Source organism: Caretta caretta, chromosome 4, assembly GCF_965140235.1.
Source record: "Caretta caretta isolate rCarCar2 chromosome 4, rCarCar1.hap1, whole genome shotgun sequence".
In the NCBI taxonomy this organism is placed as follows: domain Eukaryota; kingdom Metazoa; phylum Chordata; order Testudines; family Cheloniidae; genus Caretta; species Caretta caretta.
The window spans coordinates 31137946-31158375 of NC_134209.1; the positions used below are offsets into that span (position 1 = coordinate 31137946).

A 20430-nucleotide genomic window follows, 5' to 3' on the forward strand; every position below is an offset into this window, starting at 1 on the left:
TGTTATTTTAATTGACAATGTGACCTGATTATAGATGGCCAAGGGACAACAAAGTGACAGTTCAGACCACAACCAGCTACTAGATCACAATCACCTAAGCTGAACAAAAACATAAATCGCAAAAGTCTTTGTTGCTTGTGCCTTGGGAGAATGTATTTCTTGAAAACTCATTATGTAACAGTTCATACTGCCAGCATCTCACAATGCAAGAAAGAAGGCAACTGATTGCATATGAGGGTAGAGAGAAATGTACTCTCAAGATTAAGTGAGTCAGCTTGGAAAAACTAACTCAACAGAGCCTAAAGCACAGAGAGAGGCAGACACAGAGAAAACAAATCTCGATTAAATGAAAAATAGTGCCTCACTGAGCCATTATTTATTAAGGATATTACTACAGCCCCACAAAGATGCTAGACACTATGCAGACATATAGGAAGATATTCCTTGTCCCAAAGAACTTACCACCTCACCCTAAACCTTTGCTCCATTGTTGAGAAATCAGCAGTTTTCTCCAAGATTCAGGAGAGCTCACAGGGCAGGGATTGTTGTTTGGCTCTGATCCCTTATGCAAACCTGTTATAGAGGCTCTTGTGTGATAAGGGAAGTTGTTAGTTTGGGTAAGAAATATGTACCTAATATAATGCCCAGATAAACTAAAAAAACAGATCTGCTTGATTTGTTCTCTCAGCACTATGTAATCAAGTTCTTATCACATCACATACCACGGAACAATGACAAGTTTTTGCTTGTGTTGCTTTTAAAGGAAAGTTGCTAAAAAGAAAGTCACAAGTGAGCAAAACAAAAGGCAAGTGTTTACATTATGTACATATTTTAAAGCGTACAGATATACGTATTGACACCTCAGCAGTTTACGGTTTGAACACACAAACATCATCCTTAAGAACAGGGTGCAGCTATGTACACAAACCCACACCTTGTTTTAACGACATATGAGCCAGTACGATGGTAGGAATTAGGACAAGAGGCAATATAAGTTACTTTGTGAAAGAAACGCTGACGTAAACAAGCTTCCCTTTGAAAACATTCAAAGGTTGGAAAGCTACTACACGGTAGTTCTGCTGGCAAATCCCACGGCAGCTAAGACTGCAGCCATAAACAAGAGTTTATGATCTATGACACAAGGTGAGAATGGATGAAAAGCACTCCAAAAGCTGGTTTACACTTTAGGATCCCCAAGTGACTTCAGACTGGCGGCTTGCTCTAAGGTTTCAGGTCCTGGAATCTGCATGTAATTTTTCTTTCAAATTTCCCTGCAGATTTTTTCCCCCACCACCTGAATATGTAAATTGGTGATAAAGCAGGTACCTGGAAAAACACTTCTTAGCCAGGTAAGTCTGTGTGTAATGGCTGTGTCTAGCAAGGACGGTGTTAATCTCCCAGTACAGGCAAATGTCCTTGAAAATGCTGCCAGGATCAAGAATGGATGCAGCCCCAATATGCAATGGCTATGAGCGATACGCAGCAAAGCCTTATTAATTGGCAGGGGATTCATGATGGTAGATGCTAACAAGTCCATAGGTAGCAAACATCTGGTACTCTACAGAAATATAAACAGCATCCAGAAAGGACCTCTGCTCAGCACAACACACTCCCACCTTGGGCTTTGGCTGTGGGAAGCATTTTTCACTCTTACCTTTGTGCTGTAGAAAGCCTTACGCTTTCTGTTACTGTTATATTTGGGCACACGTAGCTTCAAACTTGTATGTTAGAGACTTTGGCAGAAGGAGGCCTTTCCTCCTTTGTGACTGAATAAGCTTCACAAACCCTGTTCCTGAAACCAAAAATCCATTTGAACCTCAATCCAAAGCACTTAAGCCACGCAAAACTTTAAGTGCACAATTAATCCCAATGAAGTCAATGGGACCAGTGCTTAAAGTTAAGCACGTGCTTTGCTGGATAAGAGCCTTATGCATGTTCCTCTTTTCTAGCTGGTAGAGCTCTGACAGCCATTTATACCCACGCACTTTCAAAATGGGAGAAGTCCTGGGAAAATGTGTGCGCGCACATGCTTATTCACTTTACCCCTTCTTCCACAGGGCCTGGCTTAAAGTTGTGTTTTTCTGCTACTGTATGCAAAGCAGTTTGCCCTTAGCACATAGTTTTAAAGATGATGTAATTCTTGAGAGAACATATATATTAGGTACCTGGCACAGATTGCTGGTACAAACAGTACTCCACCTATTTTGAAAGACAAAATTATCTCTTTTTATACGTACAGAAATACTTCAACCTCAACATAAAATTGTTCTCTATATCAACAGTCAACATGGTGCAGGGCAGGGACTTCAGAAAGGATAAAATACATATTTTATGCACTGCAATATACCTTGACTGCAAACAATACTTTGCATAGTTAACTTTGTAAAGGGAAATCATGCCTCACCAATCTATTAGAATTCTTTGAGAGAGTCAGGAAGCATGTGGACAAGGATAATCCAGCGGATTCAGTATACTTGGACTTTCAGAAAGTCTTTGAAAAAGGTCCAACACCAAATGCTCTTAAGCAAAGTAAGCAGTCATGGGATAAGAGAGGGTACTCTCGTGGATCAGTAACTGGTTGAAAGATGGGAAACAAAGGAGAGAGGTAAACAGTGGGATCTGTGCCGTGCAAAATATTCATAAATGATTTGGAAAAAGAGGGTGAACAGTGAACAGAAAATACTAAATTACTCAAGATAGTTAAATCCAAAGCAGACTGAGAAGAACTCCAAAGGGATCTCACAAAACTGGGTGACTGGGCACCAAAATGGCAGAAGAAATTCAATGTTGATAAATTCAAAGTAATGCACATAGGAAAACATAATCCCAACTATACATACAAAATGAAGGGGTCTAAGTTACCATTCAAGAAAGATCTTACAGTCATGGAGGATAGTTCTCTGAAAACATCTGCTCAAGGTGCAGTGACAGTCAGAAAAACTAACAATATTAGGAACCTTTAGGAAAGGGACAGATAATAAGAGACAAAATATCATATTGCTTCTATGTAAATCCATGGTATATCTGCACCTTGAAGACTGTGCGGTTCTGGTCGCCCCATCTCAAAAAAAGTATATTACAAATGAAAAAAGTACAGAGAAGGTCAACAAAAATGACTAGGGGTGTGTAACAGTTTCCGTATGAGGGGAGATTAAAAAGACTGCGACTGTTCAGCTTGGAAAAGAGATGACTGAGGGGGGACATGACTGAGGTCTATAAAATCGTGAATGGTATGGAGAGAAAGTGAATAAGGACGTGTTATTTTAACACAAGAACCAGGGGTCACCCAATTAAATTAATAGGCAGCATGTTTAAAACAAATGTAAGGAAGTTCCTCTTCACACAATGCACAGTCAATCCGTGGAACTCATTGGCAGGGGTTGTACTTTTCTATAAATATTGTACTTACATTTCAGTGTACAGTATATAGAGCAGTATAAACAAATCACTGTGTGAAATATTAGTTTGTACATGTGCACCTGAATATCTGTTTGTACGGACTTCGCTAGTGTTTTTTATGTTGCCTGTTGTAAACCTAGGCAAATATCTAGATGAGTTGATGTACCCCCGGAAGACCTCTGCGTACCCCATGGGTACAGGTACCCCTGGTTGAGAACCACCCCTGGTTGAGAACCAGGTACCCCTGGTTGAGAACCACCGCACTACACAACTCATTCATTCCCAGCGCATCGTCCATCCTGTGTGTGCACGTGCAGACACATACAGATGTAATATATAATGTACATATACACACATTTTTAGTGTGCTCACATTGACACAGCAGCCTCAGAAACCACTGCACCATATTGACCATTTTTTTAATTTTAATATTTTGTACTTCCTTCCATTCAAGGGTGACTTTAAAAACTTTAATGAATTTAGCTTCAAAACCTTCCTATAAGCCAAGTAAGTATTATTATCCCATTTTACAAACAGAGAAACTCAGACACAGAAAGATTAAGTCACAAGACTAAAGTCACATAGGAAGCCTGCGGCAAGAGCAACCTTCCTTCAGTTTGTGTGTTCAGTTATTCCAGAAACACATCTACATTTCTCAACACAGTTTCAAATGTTTAACAGCTTTCTCAACCACATTCCTTTACAAAACAGGCCAGGTTTATATGCATGCAAATTTTTATGGGGAACAAACTTGTGTGTTCTTTTTATATATGCATCTGAATATCTGTTTGCACACAGTACTCCATTTGGACCATGCACGTTTTTAATAATTCAGCCCTATGTGCAAGTGTGCCATAAGAGTAGGCACATGTGCGCATGAACATGTGTATAAATGAAGAAAAGAGCTGGATTGCCAGGTAATGGTATATACAGAAAGCAATACGGGATTAAGTTCTACCAGTTAGTGAAATTTATTTCAATATTAAACTTAGCGTAATAAACTGTGAACAAAGCAAAAATGAACTGATGCCCTTTTATTACAGTATGGCTGAGAAATTTTATTTTTTAAAAGTATTTTTAAGCTACCCTTTTTCCCTCTTCACTGGCTCCCAACAGGAGTGCTTAAAAATTGCCCCCACATGCCTATGAAACATAAAATTGAAGACATCATAAAAACGGCTTAGGTATGTATCCTCTTATTTAGAGTATATTTGAATATTTTCCATAGTTTCCAATTAGTATCTTAGAAATACATTAGTCTTAAATCATGGATGTCTTAAACTGCATTTCAAAGAGCGTCAGGGCATTTGGGAATCTGGGTGAATTATGGTCCCCTTGCTTAGTTAGGCATCTAGCATAATGTTTTATTCCATGCAGATGGTAACATGATGCAGGCCCTATTTAATGTAAAAGGAACTGGCTGCTTTAAGATTAAAATCTGAGCATCAGCAGCATTTACAATACTGATACAAAGCTACACACCTGCTTTCTGTCCTGGCCATACAGTAATACTCCGAATATAAACACATCCACAGATGTATTTTATGAAAAGAAAGGAGCACTAACCTGGAGAAGAATGCAGCACTGTTAATGAAAGAGATTTCATCTGGTAAATCCATTTCCTCCAAACATGCACTACTGTCAGTTAATCGGAGGCCGACCTGAGGAATTCCATCCGACAACTCTGGTTGTGGCAAGAGACGTTCCTGTATAGACCCTTCCCTGGTGGACTTTGTGATCTAGAGAAGAAAAAAAAAAACAAAATGAAAATGAAAGAAGGGCACAGGAACCTTTCCAGCTAATTTGTAGTAGAAAGCCAAGTTCGAATAGCGTATAAATAACAAAGAATGACAGACTGCAGAACATTTGTATAAACCGAACCTTTTACTAGATGAAAACAATTAAAAAAAAATAAAGACTGAAAAGATGTGTCAGCTGATCATCAAGGAAATTAACCAAAGGAAGGTAATTGCAATCACTGTAAAGTTATTTTCTACATGATGGTAGGATATCATAGATGACTAAAAGACAAATTAATTATTTCTCCTTGAGATGAATAGGAAACAGAGACTGTAAAAGACAGGAAGTACTAGCAATGGAATTAAAATCTGTTAGGGCAGCTCAAACTTCTAACTGCAGTTAATGTCAACACAAACTGCATGTCTGCTCCCCAGGATAAATATATCCATAACAATGCTCAAAAGTAGTATGGTTTAATTTTGGACAAAATCAATGCTGAATTCTGCACTCATGTGTCCATGCAGGACTCCCACTGACTCGGACAGGTGCCAAACACACACATCCAAATGGGAAATTTGGACCGGAAAGGTTAGGAAGTATAAACAGGAGCCGAAAGAAAAATATTTTTACAACACAGGAAAAATATTAGTTCTTGGGGACAGCAACTGATAGAAGTCATGCAGGAATTAGACTTAAAAGGAGGGACAGGATGGATTTTCTTGAAGCAATTACATATGAAACACCTGTTACTTGGGGAGGAAAGGGATTTACATATTTCTGTTGCCAAAACTTTTGCTATGAAGCCACTGTGATGTTTTTGAAATCACCCAGACCTGTAAGGGGTTCTGTCACCGCCTGTCCTGTAACCTTAAGGTGTCTTAATTCTGTGTTGCTATGCCCTGGTCTACACTAGGACTTTAGGTCGAATTTAGCAGCGTTAAATCGATTTAAACCTGCACCCGTCCACACAATGAAGCCCTTTATTTCGACTTAAAGGGCTCTTAAAATCGATTTCCTTATTCCACCCCTGACAAGTGGATTAGCGCTTAAATCGACGTTGCCGGCTCGAATTTGGGGTACTGTGGACACAATTCGATGGTATTGGCCTCTGGGAGCTATCCCAGAGTGCTCCATTATGACCACTCTGGACAGCACTCTCAACTCAGATGCACTGGCCAGGTAGACAGGAAAAGAACCGCGAACTTTTGAATCTCATTTCCTGTTTGGCCAGCGTGGCAAGCTGCAGGTGACCATGCAGAGCTCATCAGCACAGGTGACCATGATGGAGTCCCAGAATCGCAAAAGAGCTCCAGCATGGACCGAACGGGAGGTACGGGATCTGATCGCTGTTTGGGGAGAGGAATCTGTGCTATCAGAACTCCGTTCCAGTTTTCGAAATGCCAAAACCTTTCTGAAAATCTCCCAGGGCATGAAGGACAGAGGCCATAACAGGGACCCGAAGGAGTGCCGCGTGAAACTGAAGGAGCTGAGGCAAGCCTACCAGAAAACCAGAGAGGCGAACAGCCGCTCTGGGTCAGAGCCCCAAACATGCCGCTTCTATGATGAGCTGCATGCCATTTTAGGGGGTTCAGCCACCACTACCCCAGCCGTGTTGTTTGACTCCTTCAATGGAGATGGAGGCAACACGGAAGTAGGTTTTGGGGACGAAGAAGATGATGAGGAGGAGGTTGTAGATAGCTCACAGCAAGCAAGCGGAGAAACCGGTTTTCCCGACAGCCAGGAACTGTTTCTCACCCTAGACCTGGAGCCAGTACCCCCCGAACCCACCCAAGGCTGCCTCCTGGACTCAGCAGGTGGAGAAGGGACCTCTGGTGAGTGTACCTTTTAAAATGCTATACATGGTTTAAAAGCAAGCATGTGAAAGGATTACTTTGCCCTGGCATTTGCGGTTCTGCCTTTGCAAAAGGTTTCTGGGGAGGGCAGCCTTATTTCGTCCTTCATGGTAGGACACTTTACCACTCCAGGCCAGTAACACGTACTCGGGAATCACTGTAGAACAAAGCATTGCAGTGTATGTTTGCTGGCATTCAACCAAAATCCGTTCACGCGGTGGGAGGAGGCAAAATGCGACCTTGTAACGAAAGCACATGTGCTATGTATGTAATGTTAACAGCAAGGTTTACCCTGAAAGAGTGTAGCGACTGTTTTATAAAATGTGTCTTTTTAAATACCGCTGTCCCTTTTTTTTTCTCCACCAGCTGCATGTGTTTCAATGATCACAGGATCTTCTCCTTCCCAGAGGCTAGTGAAGCTTAGAAAGAAAAAAAAACGCACTCGCGATGAAATGTTCTCCGAGCTCATGCTGTCCTCCCACACTGACAGAGCACAGACGAATGCGTGGAGGCAAATAATGTCAGAGTGCAGGAAAGCACAAAATGACCGGGAGGAGAGGTGGAGGGCTGAAGAGAGTAAGTGGCGGGCTGAAGACAGGGCTGAAGCTCAAAGGTGGCGGCAGCGTGATGAGAGGAGGCAGGATTCAATGCTGAGGCTGCTGCAGGACCAAACCAGTATGCTCCAGTGTATGGCTGAGCTGCAGCAAAGGCAGCTGGAGCACAGACTGCCACTGCAGCCCCTCTGTAACCAACCGCCCTCCTCCCCAAGTTCCATAGCCTCCACAGCCAGACGCCCAAGAACGCGGTGGGGGGGCCTCCGGCCAACCAGCCACTCCACCACAGAGGATTGCCCAAAAAAAAGAAGGCTGTCATTCAATAAATTTTAAAGTTGTAAACTTTTAAAGTGCTGTGCTTAAAGTGCTGTGTGGCATTTTCCTTCCCTCCTCCACCACCCCTCCTGGGACACCTTGGTAGTCATCCCCCTATTTGTGTGATGAATGAATAACGAATGCATGACTGTGAAGCAGCAATGACTTTATTGGCTCTGCAAGCAATGATTAAAGGGAGGAGGGGAGGGTGGTTAGCTTACAGGGAAGTAGAGTGAACCAAGGGGCGGGGGGGTTCATCAAGGAGAAACAAACAGAACTTTCACACCGTAGCCTGGCCAGTCATGAAACTGGTTTTCAAAGCTTCTCTGATGCGTACCGCGCTCTCCTGTGCTCTTCTAACCGCCCTGGTGTCTGGCTGCGCGTAACCAGCAGCTAGGCGATTTGCCTCAACCTCCCACCCTGCCATAAACGTCTCCCCCTTACTCTCACAGATATTGTGGAGCACACAGCAAGCAGTAATAACAGTGGGAATATTGGTTTCGCTGAGGTCTAAGCGAGTCAGTAAACTGCGCCAGCGTGCCTTTAAACGTCCAAATGCACATTCTACCACCATTCTGCACTTGCTCAGCCTGTAGTTGAACAGCTCCTGACCACTGTCCAGGCTGCCTGTGTATGGCTTCATGAGCCATGGCATTAAGGGGTAGGCTGGGTCCCCAAGGATACATATAGGCATTTCAACATCCCCAACAGTTATTTTCTGGTCTGGGAATAAAGTCCCTTCCTGCAGCTTTTGAAACAGACCAGAGTTCCTGAAGATGCGAGCGTCATGCACCTTTCCCGGCCATCCCACGTTGATGTTGGTGAAACGTCCCTTGTGATCCACCAGAGCTTGCAGCACTATCGAAAAGTACCCCTTGCGGTTTATGTACTCGGCGGCTTGGTGCTCCGGTGCCAATATAGGGATATGGGTTCCGTCTATAGCCCCACCACAGTTAGGGAATCCCATTGCAGCAAAGCCATCCACTATGACCTGCACGTTTCCCAGGGTCACTACCCTTGATATCAGCAGATCTTTGATTGCGTGGGCTACTTGCATCACAGCAGCCCCCACAGTAGATTTGCCCACTCCAAATTGATTCCCAACTGACCGGTAGCTGTCTGGCGTTGCAAGCTTCCACAGGGCTATTGCCACTCGCTTCTCAACTGTGAGGGCTGCTCTCATCTTGGTATTCATGCGCTTCAGGGCAGGGGAAAGCAAGTCACAAAGTTCCATGAAAGTGCCCCTACGCATGCGAAAGTTTCGCAGCCACTGGGAATCGTCCCAGACCTGCAACACTATGCGGTCCCACCAGTCTGTGCTTGTTTCCCGAGCCCAGAATCGGCGTTCCACAGCATGAACCTGCCCCATTAGCACCATGATGCATGCATTGTCAGGGCCCATGCTTTCAGAGAAATCTGTGTCCATGTCCTGATCACTCACGGGACCGCGCTGACGTCGCCTCCTCGCCCGGTATCGCGTTGCCATATTCTGGCGCTGCATATACTTCTGAATAATGCGTGTGGTGGTTAATGTGCTCCTAATTGCCAAAGTGAGCTGAGCGGGCTCCATGCTTGCCGTGGTATGGCGTCCGCACAGAAAAAAGGCGCGGAACGATTGTCTGCCGTTGCTCTGACGGAGGGAGGGGTGACTGACGACACGGCTTACAGGGTTGGCTTCAGGGAGCTAAAATCAACAAAGGGGGTGCCTGTACATCAAGGAGTATTTCAGGCAGGACTGCACGGAGGGTTCCAATAAGAAATGGTGCACCTAAGTTATTGTCCTTATTGGAGCAAGAAGGTTAGCCTGACCTCTGATTGATACATGGCTAGATTTACCTCGCTGCACCTTCTCTGTAAGTGACTGCAGTGTGATCTAGAAGAATGAGTCCCCTAGACAGGGGAGGGGGGGAAGCAAATGAGTACAAAACAAATCTGGTCTATTTCTTGTTTTGATCCACTACATCTATCTTTTACATCTTTGGCTGGCAGCAGACGGTGCAGAAGGACTGCATGCCATCCACATCTCATGGCTGCTCGGCAGAAGATGGTACAGTACGACTGTAAGCAGTCCGTATCGCCTGCCCGCTCACCATAAGACGGTTCAATAGGACTGACTGCAGGACTAAAGAGAATGACCTGGTCAAGTCACTCCAAATTTAGTCCCTGTGCCCATGTCTGCCCAGGCGCTCCTGATCGACCTCACAGAGGTGACCAGGAGCACCTCAGACATGACGATGACGGCTACCAGTCGTACTGTACCGTCTGCTGCCACAAGGCAAGGGGTTGCTGCTACTGTGTAGCAATGCCGTACCGCGTCTGCCAGCACCCAGGAGACATAGGGTGACGGTTACCTGAGCGGGCTCCATGCTTGCCATGGTATGGCGTCTGCACAGGTAACTCAGGAAAAAAGGCGCGAAATGATTGTCTGCCCTTGCTTTCACGGGGGGAGGGAGGGAACGGGGGGCTGACGATATGTACCCAGAACCACCCGCGACAATGTTTTAGCCCCATCAGGCATTGGGATCTCAACCCAGAATTCCAATGGGCAGCGGAGACTGCGGGAACTGTGGGATAGCTACCCACAGTGCAACGCTCCGGAAGTCGACGCTTGCCTCGGTACTGTGGAAGCGCTCCGCCGAGTTAATGCACTTAATGCACTTAGAGCATTTTCTGTGGGGACACACACACTCGAATATATAAAACCGATTTCTAAAAAACCGACTTCGATAAATTCGACCTTATTCCGTAGTGTAGACATACCCTGAGGCTTGGATCCCTGACATCAGTATTGTGCCCACAAGCACAAGGTCTCACTCTGGCTTTCACCAGCCTAGTTACCTCTTGGAGGGTGACACCAACAGCCTTTGTAGTCCCAAGTCTCCCCATATCTGTGCTCCCCAAGTTCTTAACTACCAGACACTCAGACAGTTCCCCTCTGGTTCATCACCACTGATGGCGTGAAACCAGCCCCCCCAGTCATCACGTCACTTGTGCTCCCCACACTCCACACAGTTTACACACCAGAATCCTGCTTGGAATAAAAACCAAAAGTTTATTTAATAGAAAAACCACAGATTCAAAGATGAAATAATATAGGGAAGCAAACACATACAAATCACACAAACTAAAAGTTGCACCCTTGGATTTTACACTTCCATAGTAGATAAAATCCTTTTTTCGAATACAAGTTAACTATTGCCTTTGCACAGTTTCCCAGCGTACCTCCTGTCAAAAGGAGGAAACCCAATACTCACACACAGCCTCCCGCCTAGAGGCTGTCCCTCAGTTTCTGGATGGATTTCACTTCAAACCCCTTCCATTTTAAAAGGGGTTGCAGTATTTTTCTTCAGTCACTATAGGTATGAAATGTGAGGAATGTCTTCACATTAACTCTAATGGTCCCTCACTGTCATTTCCCAGGCTGGATAATGGAGGGGTACTTGAAGTTGGCTTTGTGTAAACATCTGGCTTGGGAGATGCTTCTCCCTTCTTGACTGCTTCACCACCCTGCTGTGAGGTGGAGCTAGGGTGAGCAGATGACAAGAACAAAATATCAGGACACATGGGGGTGGGGGGACAGCCACAGACTCACCCCCCCCCCACTGGAGCTATGGGGGAAGGAGGATACAAAGCCTGAGGAAGCCACGGGTTGGGGGCGCAGGGCCCCAGCCCCACCATGGGTCAGGAGTACACGGACCCCGCTCCAGCCCTGTCAGAAACATACAGCCCCAGCTCCCGACCGCAGCCCCGCCACAAACTGCGGGCACAGGGCCCCAGCCGCAGCCCTGCTACTTACCTGGGGGTCGGTTCCCACTCACTGGGAAGCACCTGGCAGGTTCCTCTGGCTCCTAGGGTCAGCAGCGGCCAGAGGAGTCTCCACTCCACGTGCTGCACCTGCCACAAGCACTGGCTCCAGCTGCCATTGGCTTGAAGCGGTGGGGGCAGGACTTAGTTGGGGGCGTGAGTAGCACGCAGCGCCCCAGGATCAGGGTCAGCCAGGGGGGCTCTGCGCCCTGTCCGCACCCGCAGCTCCCACTGGCCACAACGGAGCCAGTGTTTGTGGTAGGTGCAGCAGGCAGAGACCCCGCCCTGGTCGCCCCGTGCCTAGGGGCTGCAGGGTCCTGCTGCCCGCCGTTTCCTGGGAGCCGCCCTAAATAAGCACCGCCGGGATCCCAGGTGACCTCTTACCAGTGTACTCCTCCAGTCCCGAGCCAAAATATCAGGACAAATGGCGTCCCAACCATACATCTGTTGGCACGCAGGACAAACAACTAAATATCGGGACGTCTGGTCACCCTAGGTGGAGCTGAAGCTTCCCCAAAAATTAGAAGTACAGTTTTCTACATACACAAATACATACATTTATAACCATAGTCTGTGTACATATCTGATAGCCACCATCAAGTACAGAACAGGGTACACTTTCATAAAAGACCTTAATATATTTTATAGTACACTAGCACTGGATACAATCAGTTGATTTAACTGCTTATTTTGCGGGTTTAAACCTTCTGTTCTCCCCTTGGGGTGATTGGACGTTGATTTTTACAGCCACTCCTGTCTGTTCTGAATAATAACAATATATCTCAGACACGGTGGGTGAGCTAATATCTTTTATTGGACCAACTTCTGTTGGTGAGAGAGACAGGCTTTTGAGCTTACTCAGAGCTCTTCTTCAGGCCCTGAAGGTCATTTCACAATGACCTGAAGAAGAGCTCAGTGGAAGCTCGAAAGCTTGTCTCTCTCACCAACAGAAGCTGGTCCAATAAAAGATATTACCTCACCCACCCTGTGTTTCTAATATCCCGGGACCAACACAGCTACAACAACACTGCATAAGATAACCCTGAGGTGATCTAATAGAGATTCTCTGATTTATGAGAGAGAATGATAGATGTCTCCGGAAACTGGTTATGAATAGGTTTATAATAATTGCACTCATATCTGATACGTAAGGATCATAATAATTGCACTCATATCTACCTAGTTTCAGGCTTTTGGCCTGTGACTCTCACTGTTGAGGTATTTCTTCAGCTGTCAGAACACTATCCAAAATCTCAGGACCATTGGTGGTGATGCAGCTGCAGGCTGGTATGGAATCGACAGTAGAGGAGCAATGGAGAGGTCCTGTTCCAACAGGAGACAATTCCAACCATCCTCTGGATTCTTTTAAAGGGGGCATGTAACCCAGGAACTTCTTGGTGTCAACTGACAGAGGGCACAGGTGTTTAGGTGGCATATGAGGTCTCTACCAAGAACCAGGAATGCACTGGTCATCCTAGTCATTATGAAATGTACGTATCACTAATATTTATGAAGTTAGGCTATACTGGAAATTAAGTTCTTAAAGCCTTGAAGTTAAAAGTAGATCACCAGGAGGTTCAGGCAGGGGATAGGACATGCTTCTCTCTCTCTGTCTGGTCAACTGTATATTTTGCATTTTGTGTCCCACAATGTAAGCCTGTCTGCAAGTGGAGACAGATACAAATTAAAAGACTGTAAGATCAACAAGAGAAGGAGGCCACAGGAAAGAACAATGAGTAGAGGTGTCCTGTTTACAAATAATAAGACTGAAGGACTGTTTTGATATATCTGGGATTGCAAAGAGACAGGGGATCTTTCCACTGAAGAGGCAAGGGGACAGTGTGACTTATCTTGTGAACGTGAGACCACAGCCAAGTCTGGCTGTAATACACGGGAAGGATTTGGGTAAGCTTTTGCTCTATGTGACATGACAATAACTATCTAAGTAAGTTTAGGCTCTAGAAAACATGTTATAATTTTATTTTGTATATGTAACCATTTGTTTCCATTAATTCTACTTGCTTCTTCTCAAATCTCACTTCTTTTTTAAACAAAATTCTTCTTTTTATGGTAAATGTATCTATGTGCTGTGTGATGAGCAGAGTGGTGATCCTGAGGAGTAACTGGTAAGCTGGTGTGTACTGGTCCTTTGGAAGTAGTGGATCTGCAAATTCTCTTGAGTGTCCAGTGGAACAGGAGCCAAAAACTCCAGGGCATGCTCAGAATGCTGGAAGGGAGAGGGGGGCATTGGGGTGTACCTATTACTTACCTGCAGAGAGGCAGCCAAGTCTGCAAGGGCTGAGAGGGGAACGCTTGTGTTGCCTCTGGCTGCCGGAGTCCTCCCCACACTAAGGCAGGGAATAGTGAGGTGCCTCATAGAGCATTATTATTTTCCTTATGTAAAATGAAAACCGTCAATGTATTTGAGATGTCAGTGCAAAGAGAAACCCAGGTACACCGGTGCAGGCCTAAGGTCAATGAAAAGGGAAATCTCAGGCTTTCAATTTTCCACTGTAGGCAGGTATAATTTCACGTCATTCGGCCACCATTTCACCACTTGTATGCACAGGCACAAGAGAAGGCCTGAAGCTCGCCTGATCTAAGTTTCTACAGTGGATAAAATAAGGGTATAGATGACCATAAGAAGCATTTACCCTTGTTCCTGCATGAGCATGGGACAGACACTATGGAAACAAAGGAGGAAGGTGGGATTAAGATGAACTGGGAAGAGACAGGCACCTCAGGCTGAGTTACCTTTCCCTGTTCTACCATTTATGTCACATGCACCAGAGACAGAGTGACTTCAGCAACAAATAAACTAAGTGAAATAGCATTTGCTCAGTGTCTCTGGCCTACAGCCTGTAGGCTGCACACCTAGGGTGAAACCCTGGCCTCCCTGAAGTCAATAGGCCTTTTGCCAGGGGTAAATAGGGCCCATATGTTAATGGGGCCAGGATTTCACCTTTACAGCCAGATTTTGCCACCGCTCCTCAAGCAGTAGCAATTTTCTATTGAAATCAGTGGGGCTGTGTGCATTGAAGTATGAGCCTCAGAATCTGGCTCTTAGCAGCTCCATACTGCAGGTTGGACTGGTTTGAATGTGACTGGAGGAAACAAAAAGTGAAACTGTGTGTCCTTCTGGGAGATATGGGGGGTGTCTGAAGCCAGCACTGGGGTGTGAGGACTCCAGTTCAATAAGTCTATTGGATACTTTTTTGACAACGTGGAGTGCCTTATTTATCCAGATATCCCTGATGCTACTATAGTTTATGTTGCACAAGGAGATGTATGTATATAGGAGCTGATATAGAGATCATTTGGTTGTGCTGCTTTGAAAGCTATAAACACTGATGACTGAATGAAATATAAAGGATTTACCATTATTGAAAGCCTTAAATAGAACAGAATTTGCTCTGCTGTACTTCAAAGAGCAAGAGGACATGGGCCTGATGCTCCAATCCTGACAAATGCAACAAGCCTTTTGCTTACCCAGACAGCCAGTGGGTTTCAAAGGGGCTCCTCATGCAAAATCATAGTTAAAACTAGAATCAGAGCATTATAAAATAAACACACTTAATTAGCCACTAAACTCATCAAGGGAAGAAGAAATGACCTCTCAGTGACAATATTTTTTCTTAATGTGGCAAGTGTATTTTTCTTTGAAAGCTGGCACTCCTAGCCTTCACTTTCCTGAGGCTGTGGGGTCTGTTGTCATTGGTTTTATGTTTGTACAGGGCCTAGCACAATGAGGACCAACTTGACTGTGGCCTTTAGGTGCTACCACAGTATAAATGTTAAACAACAACTCCATTCAAGTCACAGCAGCAGAAAACTCCATGCAATTAATAAAATCATAAATTATTTTTATTATTTTAGTATTTGAATAGAGAGCTTTTCTGCCCCTGTGACTTGAATGGAATTGTTGTTATTCAACATTTATGTGTGAACACACACACACACACACACACACACACACACACACACGTTATTCTGTGCAAACTACAAGGCTCGGTTGTAACTTTAAGGTACAGCTCCATGTTAGAGGCAGCAGGAATTACACTCTCGAAGATGTAAACAATTCTACTATAACACTGTAATGAATAAGGAATAAATGAATAAATAAATGTGTGTGTAAACAGAGCAGACTCACATGCCGTGCTAGATATGGGAGTAGTGATCCAAGGCCAGGAAGTGGCAGAAAGTTCCCCTTATGCCCTTAACAAATTGTAGGCAAACTGATTTAAGTACAAGAGTAGTCATGGGATAAGAAGGAAGGGCCTCGAATGAGTAAGCAATCATGGGATAAGAGGGAAGGTCCCCTCATGGATGAGTAACTGGTTAAAACACAGGAAATAAAGAGCAGGAATAAATGGTCAGTTTTCAGAATGGAGAGAAGTTAATAATGGGGTCCCCCAAGGATGTGTACTGGAACCACTGCTGTTCAGCATATTCATAAATGATCTGTAAAAGGGATAAATAGTGAGGTGGCAAAATTTGCAGACAATGCAAAACTACTCAAGATAGTTAAGTCCAAAGCAAACTGTGAAGAGTTACCAAGGGATCTCACAAAACTGGGTGACTGGGCAACAAAATGGGAGATGAAATTCAATGTTGATAAATGCAAATTAATGCACATTGGAAAACATAATCCTAACTATACATACAAAATGATGGCATCTAAATTTGCTGTTACCAGTCAAAAAAAAGAGATCCTGGAGTCACTGTGGATAGTTCTCTGAAAACATCTGCTCAATGTGCAGTGGCAGCCAAAAAAGCTAACAATGTTAGGAACCACTAGAAAATATCATAATGACACTATAAATCTACAGTATGCCCACATCTTGAATACTACGTGCAGTTCTGGTTGCCCCATCTCAAAAAATATATATTAGAATTGGAAAAGGTACAGAGAAGGGCAACAAAAATGATTACGGGTATGGAACAGTTTCTGTATGAGGAGAGATTAAAAGACTGGGATTTTTTAGCTTAGAAAAGAGACAACTAAGAGGGGATATGATAGAGGTCTATAAAATTGTGAATAGTGTGGAGAAAGTGAATAAGGAAGTGTTATTTACTCCTTCATATAACATAAGAACCAGGGGCAACCCAATGAATTAATCGGCAGCAGGTTTAAAACAAATAAAAGGAAGTACTTCACACAGTGCACAGTCAATCTGTGGAACTCACTGCCAGGGGATGATGTGAAGGCCAAAACTACAACTGGGTTCAAAAAGAATTAGATAAGTTCATTAAGGCTATTCCATCCGTGGTTATTAGCCAAGATGGTCAGGGATGCAACCCCATGCTCTGGGTATCCCTAGCCTCTGATTGCCAGAAGCTGGGAGTGGATGACGAGATGGATCATTCAATGATTGCCTATTCTGTTCATGCTCTCTGAAGCACCTGGCATTGACCATTGATGGACCATAGTATAGTGGGCTAGATGGATCCTTGGTCTGACCCAGTATGGCTGTTCTTATGTTCATGACCAATACCGCCACAGAATATTTCTGCCAGACATTTCATCTGTAGAATCTGCCTCACACAATGCTAGAAAAAGTAATGGAAAGAGAGCCTTTTGGCAAGTCTGCAAAACAAACAAGACACTATCTGTCAGACTGAATTTTTAGAGCTGTTCACACCCCTTGGTCTGTAACACCATGACTTATAAATGCTTTGATATCTTGAGGCTTTCCAAATAAAAAACGATTGTTCAGGTTGTGACGTTGCACTCTATAGGATTTTATGAAAATATGCTAATGAGTGTGAATATAATTGTAACTGGAATATGCTTCATGCAAAAGGTCTCTTGTAAAGTATCATTACAAAGCTTATAATCTACTGTGTGCGGTCATCCTATTTGTATAAATGCATCACTTGTATCTGAAACTAGAAATATGAAATACAACTCTGAGGTCCTATTGTAGTTATGCAAACTGTGGGCCATTAATGGTGGTTTGGAATCTTGATGGCTCCTATCAACCAGGACAATTGACTGTGGATGGCTCTGTTTGCAGGCAGGCCTTCCTGTGAGTCAGGCTGCAAGAAATGAAGGCTTGGGGTCTCACAGGACTTGTGATCATGTAACCTGAACTGGAATCCATCTTTAACCTGGTGCTTTTCCACTGAGAAGGAGGGGTGGGAACCCAGAGGGACAAAGGATTCCAGCCTTATGCAAAAGATATATAAGTGGGTGGAACAGAACAAGGGAGGCAGCCATCATGAGAAATCCCCTAGCTACCACCTGAGCTGGAACAAGGACTGTAACAGGGGAAAGGATTGAGCCAGACTAGGAAGGCGTCCAGTCTATGATAGAAGCTTATTGAAACATCTCTGAGGGTGAGATTTTATCTGTATTCAGTTTTCTTACTGTATTAGGCTTAGACTTGCGTGTTTTATTTTATTTTGCTTGGTAATTCACTTTGTTCTGGTTTCAGAGTAACAGCCGTGTTAGTCTGTATTCGCAAAAAGAAAAGGAGTACTTGTGGCACCTTAGAGACTAACCTATTTATTTGAGCATGAGCTTTCGTGAGCTACAGCTCACTTCATCAAGTGAGCTACAGCTCACTTCATCTGACAATCACTATCAGAGAATAAGTATTCTATTCCAGCACAGCAAAGTTTTACAGCCAAGTTTTGTTTGTTTATTTCTAAACCTCGGGTGTAAAGTTAGTTAAAAACAGAGAGGTTAGAATGACAAAATCCGCAGCTCGACTACAGCTGGAATTAGCCAAATTTCAGGCTGAGGAAAGACAAAGGGAACATGAAAGACAGATAGAACTCATGCGGCTGAAGGAGGAACAAGAAAGGGAGGCAGCGAGAGAAGCAGAACACCACCAAGCGGCTGCTCACAGGAGAGCTATGGAAGCAAGAGACAAAGAACTGGAGAAGGAAAAAGAGAAACAAAGGGTCTGTGTGTCTGTCTATATGCTGGTTTCTGCCGGGGATAGACCAGGAATGGAGTCTTAGAACTTTTAGTAAGTAATCTAGCTAGGTATGTGTTAGATTATGATTTCTTTACATGGCTGAGAAAAGAATTGTGCTGAATAGAATAACTATTTCTGTCTGTGTATCTTTTTTGTAACTTAAGGTTTTGCCTAGAGGGATTCTCTATGTTTTTGAATCTAATTACCCTGTAAGATATCTACCATCCTGATTTTACAGGGGGGATTTCTTTATTTCTATTTACTTCTATTTTTATTAAAAGTCTTCTTGTAAGAAAACTGAATGCTTTTTCATTGTTCTCAGATCCAAGGGTTTGGGTCTGTGGTCACCTATGCAAATTGGTGAGGCTTTTTATCCAACATTTCCCAGGAAACGGGGGGTGCAAGTGTTGGGAGGATTGTTCATTGTTCTTAAGATCCAAGGGTCTGGGTCTGTAGTCACCTAGGCACATTGGTGAGGCTTTTTACCAAACCTTGTCCAGGAAGTGGGGTGCAAGGTTTTGGGAAGTATTTTGGGGGGGAAGGACGCGTCCAAACAGCTCTTCCCCAGTAACCAATATTAGTTTGGTGGTGGTAGCGGCCAATCCAAGGACAACGGGTGGAATATTTTGTACCTTGGGGAAGTTTTGACCTAAGCTGGTAAAGATAAGCTTAGGAGGTTTTTCATGCAGGTCCCCACATCTGTACCCTAGAGTTCAGAGTGGGGGAGGAACCTTGACATGGATGAAGTGAGCTGTAGCTCACGAAAGCTCATGCTCAAATAAATTGGTTAGTCTCTAAGGTGCCACAAGTACTCCTTTTCTTTTCACTTTGTTCTGTCTGCTATTACTTGGAACCACTTAAATCCTACTTTTTGTATTTAATAAAATCACTTTTTACTTATTAATTAACCCAGAGTATGTATTAATACCTGGGGGGAGGGGGCAAACAGCTGTGCATATCTCTCTATCAGGGTTATAGAGGGCGAACAATTTATGAGTTTACCCTGTATAAGCTTTACACAGAGTAAGACGGATTTATTTGGGGTTTGGATCCCATTGGGAACTGGGTACTTGGGTGCTGGAGACAGGAACACCGCTTAAGCTGTTTTCAGGTAAGCCTGCAGCTTTTAAGGGACATGATTCAGACCTGGGTCTGTGTTTGCAGCAGGCAAGCGTGTCTGGCTCAAACAAGGAAAGGTTCTAGAGTCCCAAGCTGGCAGGGAAAATGGGTCTGGGGTAGTCTCAGTGCACCAGTTGCCAGTCCCAAAGGGGTTTCTGTGATCCAACCCGTCACACAGGTGTCCATAGGAGGAAAAAAAAAACCTAGTGAATCCTTTTATTTTTCTCTAAAGTTTTTTTTTCCCTCTTTCCTGTGTTGGTATTGGGATCACTTATATAATGCTACTGCTACAAGCCAGTATCTGTATCACACACAAACTCTGAGGAACAATTATGCTTGTAAAACCAGATTTTAGGCTAGGATTTTCATTGCACAATTACAACACACCAAACCTAATAGGTAAAGGGAGAAAAAAAGGAATGCTTCATTCTCTATTCCATACGACTTGGAACCAAGCAACAAGACAATGTTGTAACACAACACCATAGTATTGTGGTTATTTGCTGGACAACAATTCCCCACTTCCCCTGTGAGACCTCCTCTGCCTGAGGGGAATACCATCTTGCTGCCTCACATGTCATAGTTCTACACACTGGGCTAGCTAGAGCTGGTTAGGAACTGAAATCCAAGGGCTATACAGTGTGAGCTGGTGGGGGTGTGTTACCAATCAGCTCTGTGTTGTTGGGGAACCAGGACACAGTACCCAGCCTGTCTGACTCA

At 44.1% G+C, this 20430-nt stretch overlaps 2 protein-coding genes across 7 annotated transcripts in view; one reads left to right on the forward strand and one right to left on the reverse strand.

Moving 5' to 3' along the window:
* Positions 1-20430, reverse strand: part of FAM13A (family with sequence similarity 13 member A) — a 198914-nt gene that overhangs the window by 103818 nt on the left and 74666 nt on the right. For all 6 annotated transcript variants that reach the window (XM_048848645.2, XM_048848643.2, XM_075127514.1 and 3 more), the window contains one exon: positions 4966-5138. In XM_048848645.2, the coding sequence (XP_048704602.2) occupies positions 4966-5138 (173 nt within the window). The remainder of the gene's footprint in view (positions 1-4965; positions 5139-20430) is intronic.
* Positions 6265-7987, forward strand: LOC125636080 (uncharacterized). The gene is made up of 2 exons (XM_048848651.2): positions 6265-6971; positions 7359-7987. Exons 1-2 carry the CDS (start codon positions 6392-6394, stop codon positions 7877-7879), a joined length of 1101 nt encoding a protein of 366 aa, XP_048704608.2. The 5' UTR covers positions 6265-6391; the 3' UTR covers positions 7880-7987.

What these genes read in the sequence shown, in the direction of transcription:
- LOC125636080 (XM_048848651.2), top strand. Translation starts at nt 6,392, where the DNA reads ATGCAGAGCTCATCAGCACAGGTGACCATGATGGAGTCCCAGAATCGC. An exon ending in AGGTGGAGAAGGGACCTCTG is followed by an intron (nt 6,972 to 7,358) that starts GTGAGTGTACCT and finishes TTTCTCCACCAG; the next exon opens with CTGCATGTGTTTCAATGATC.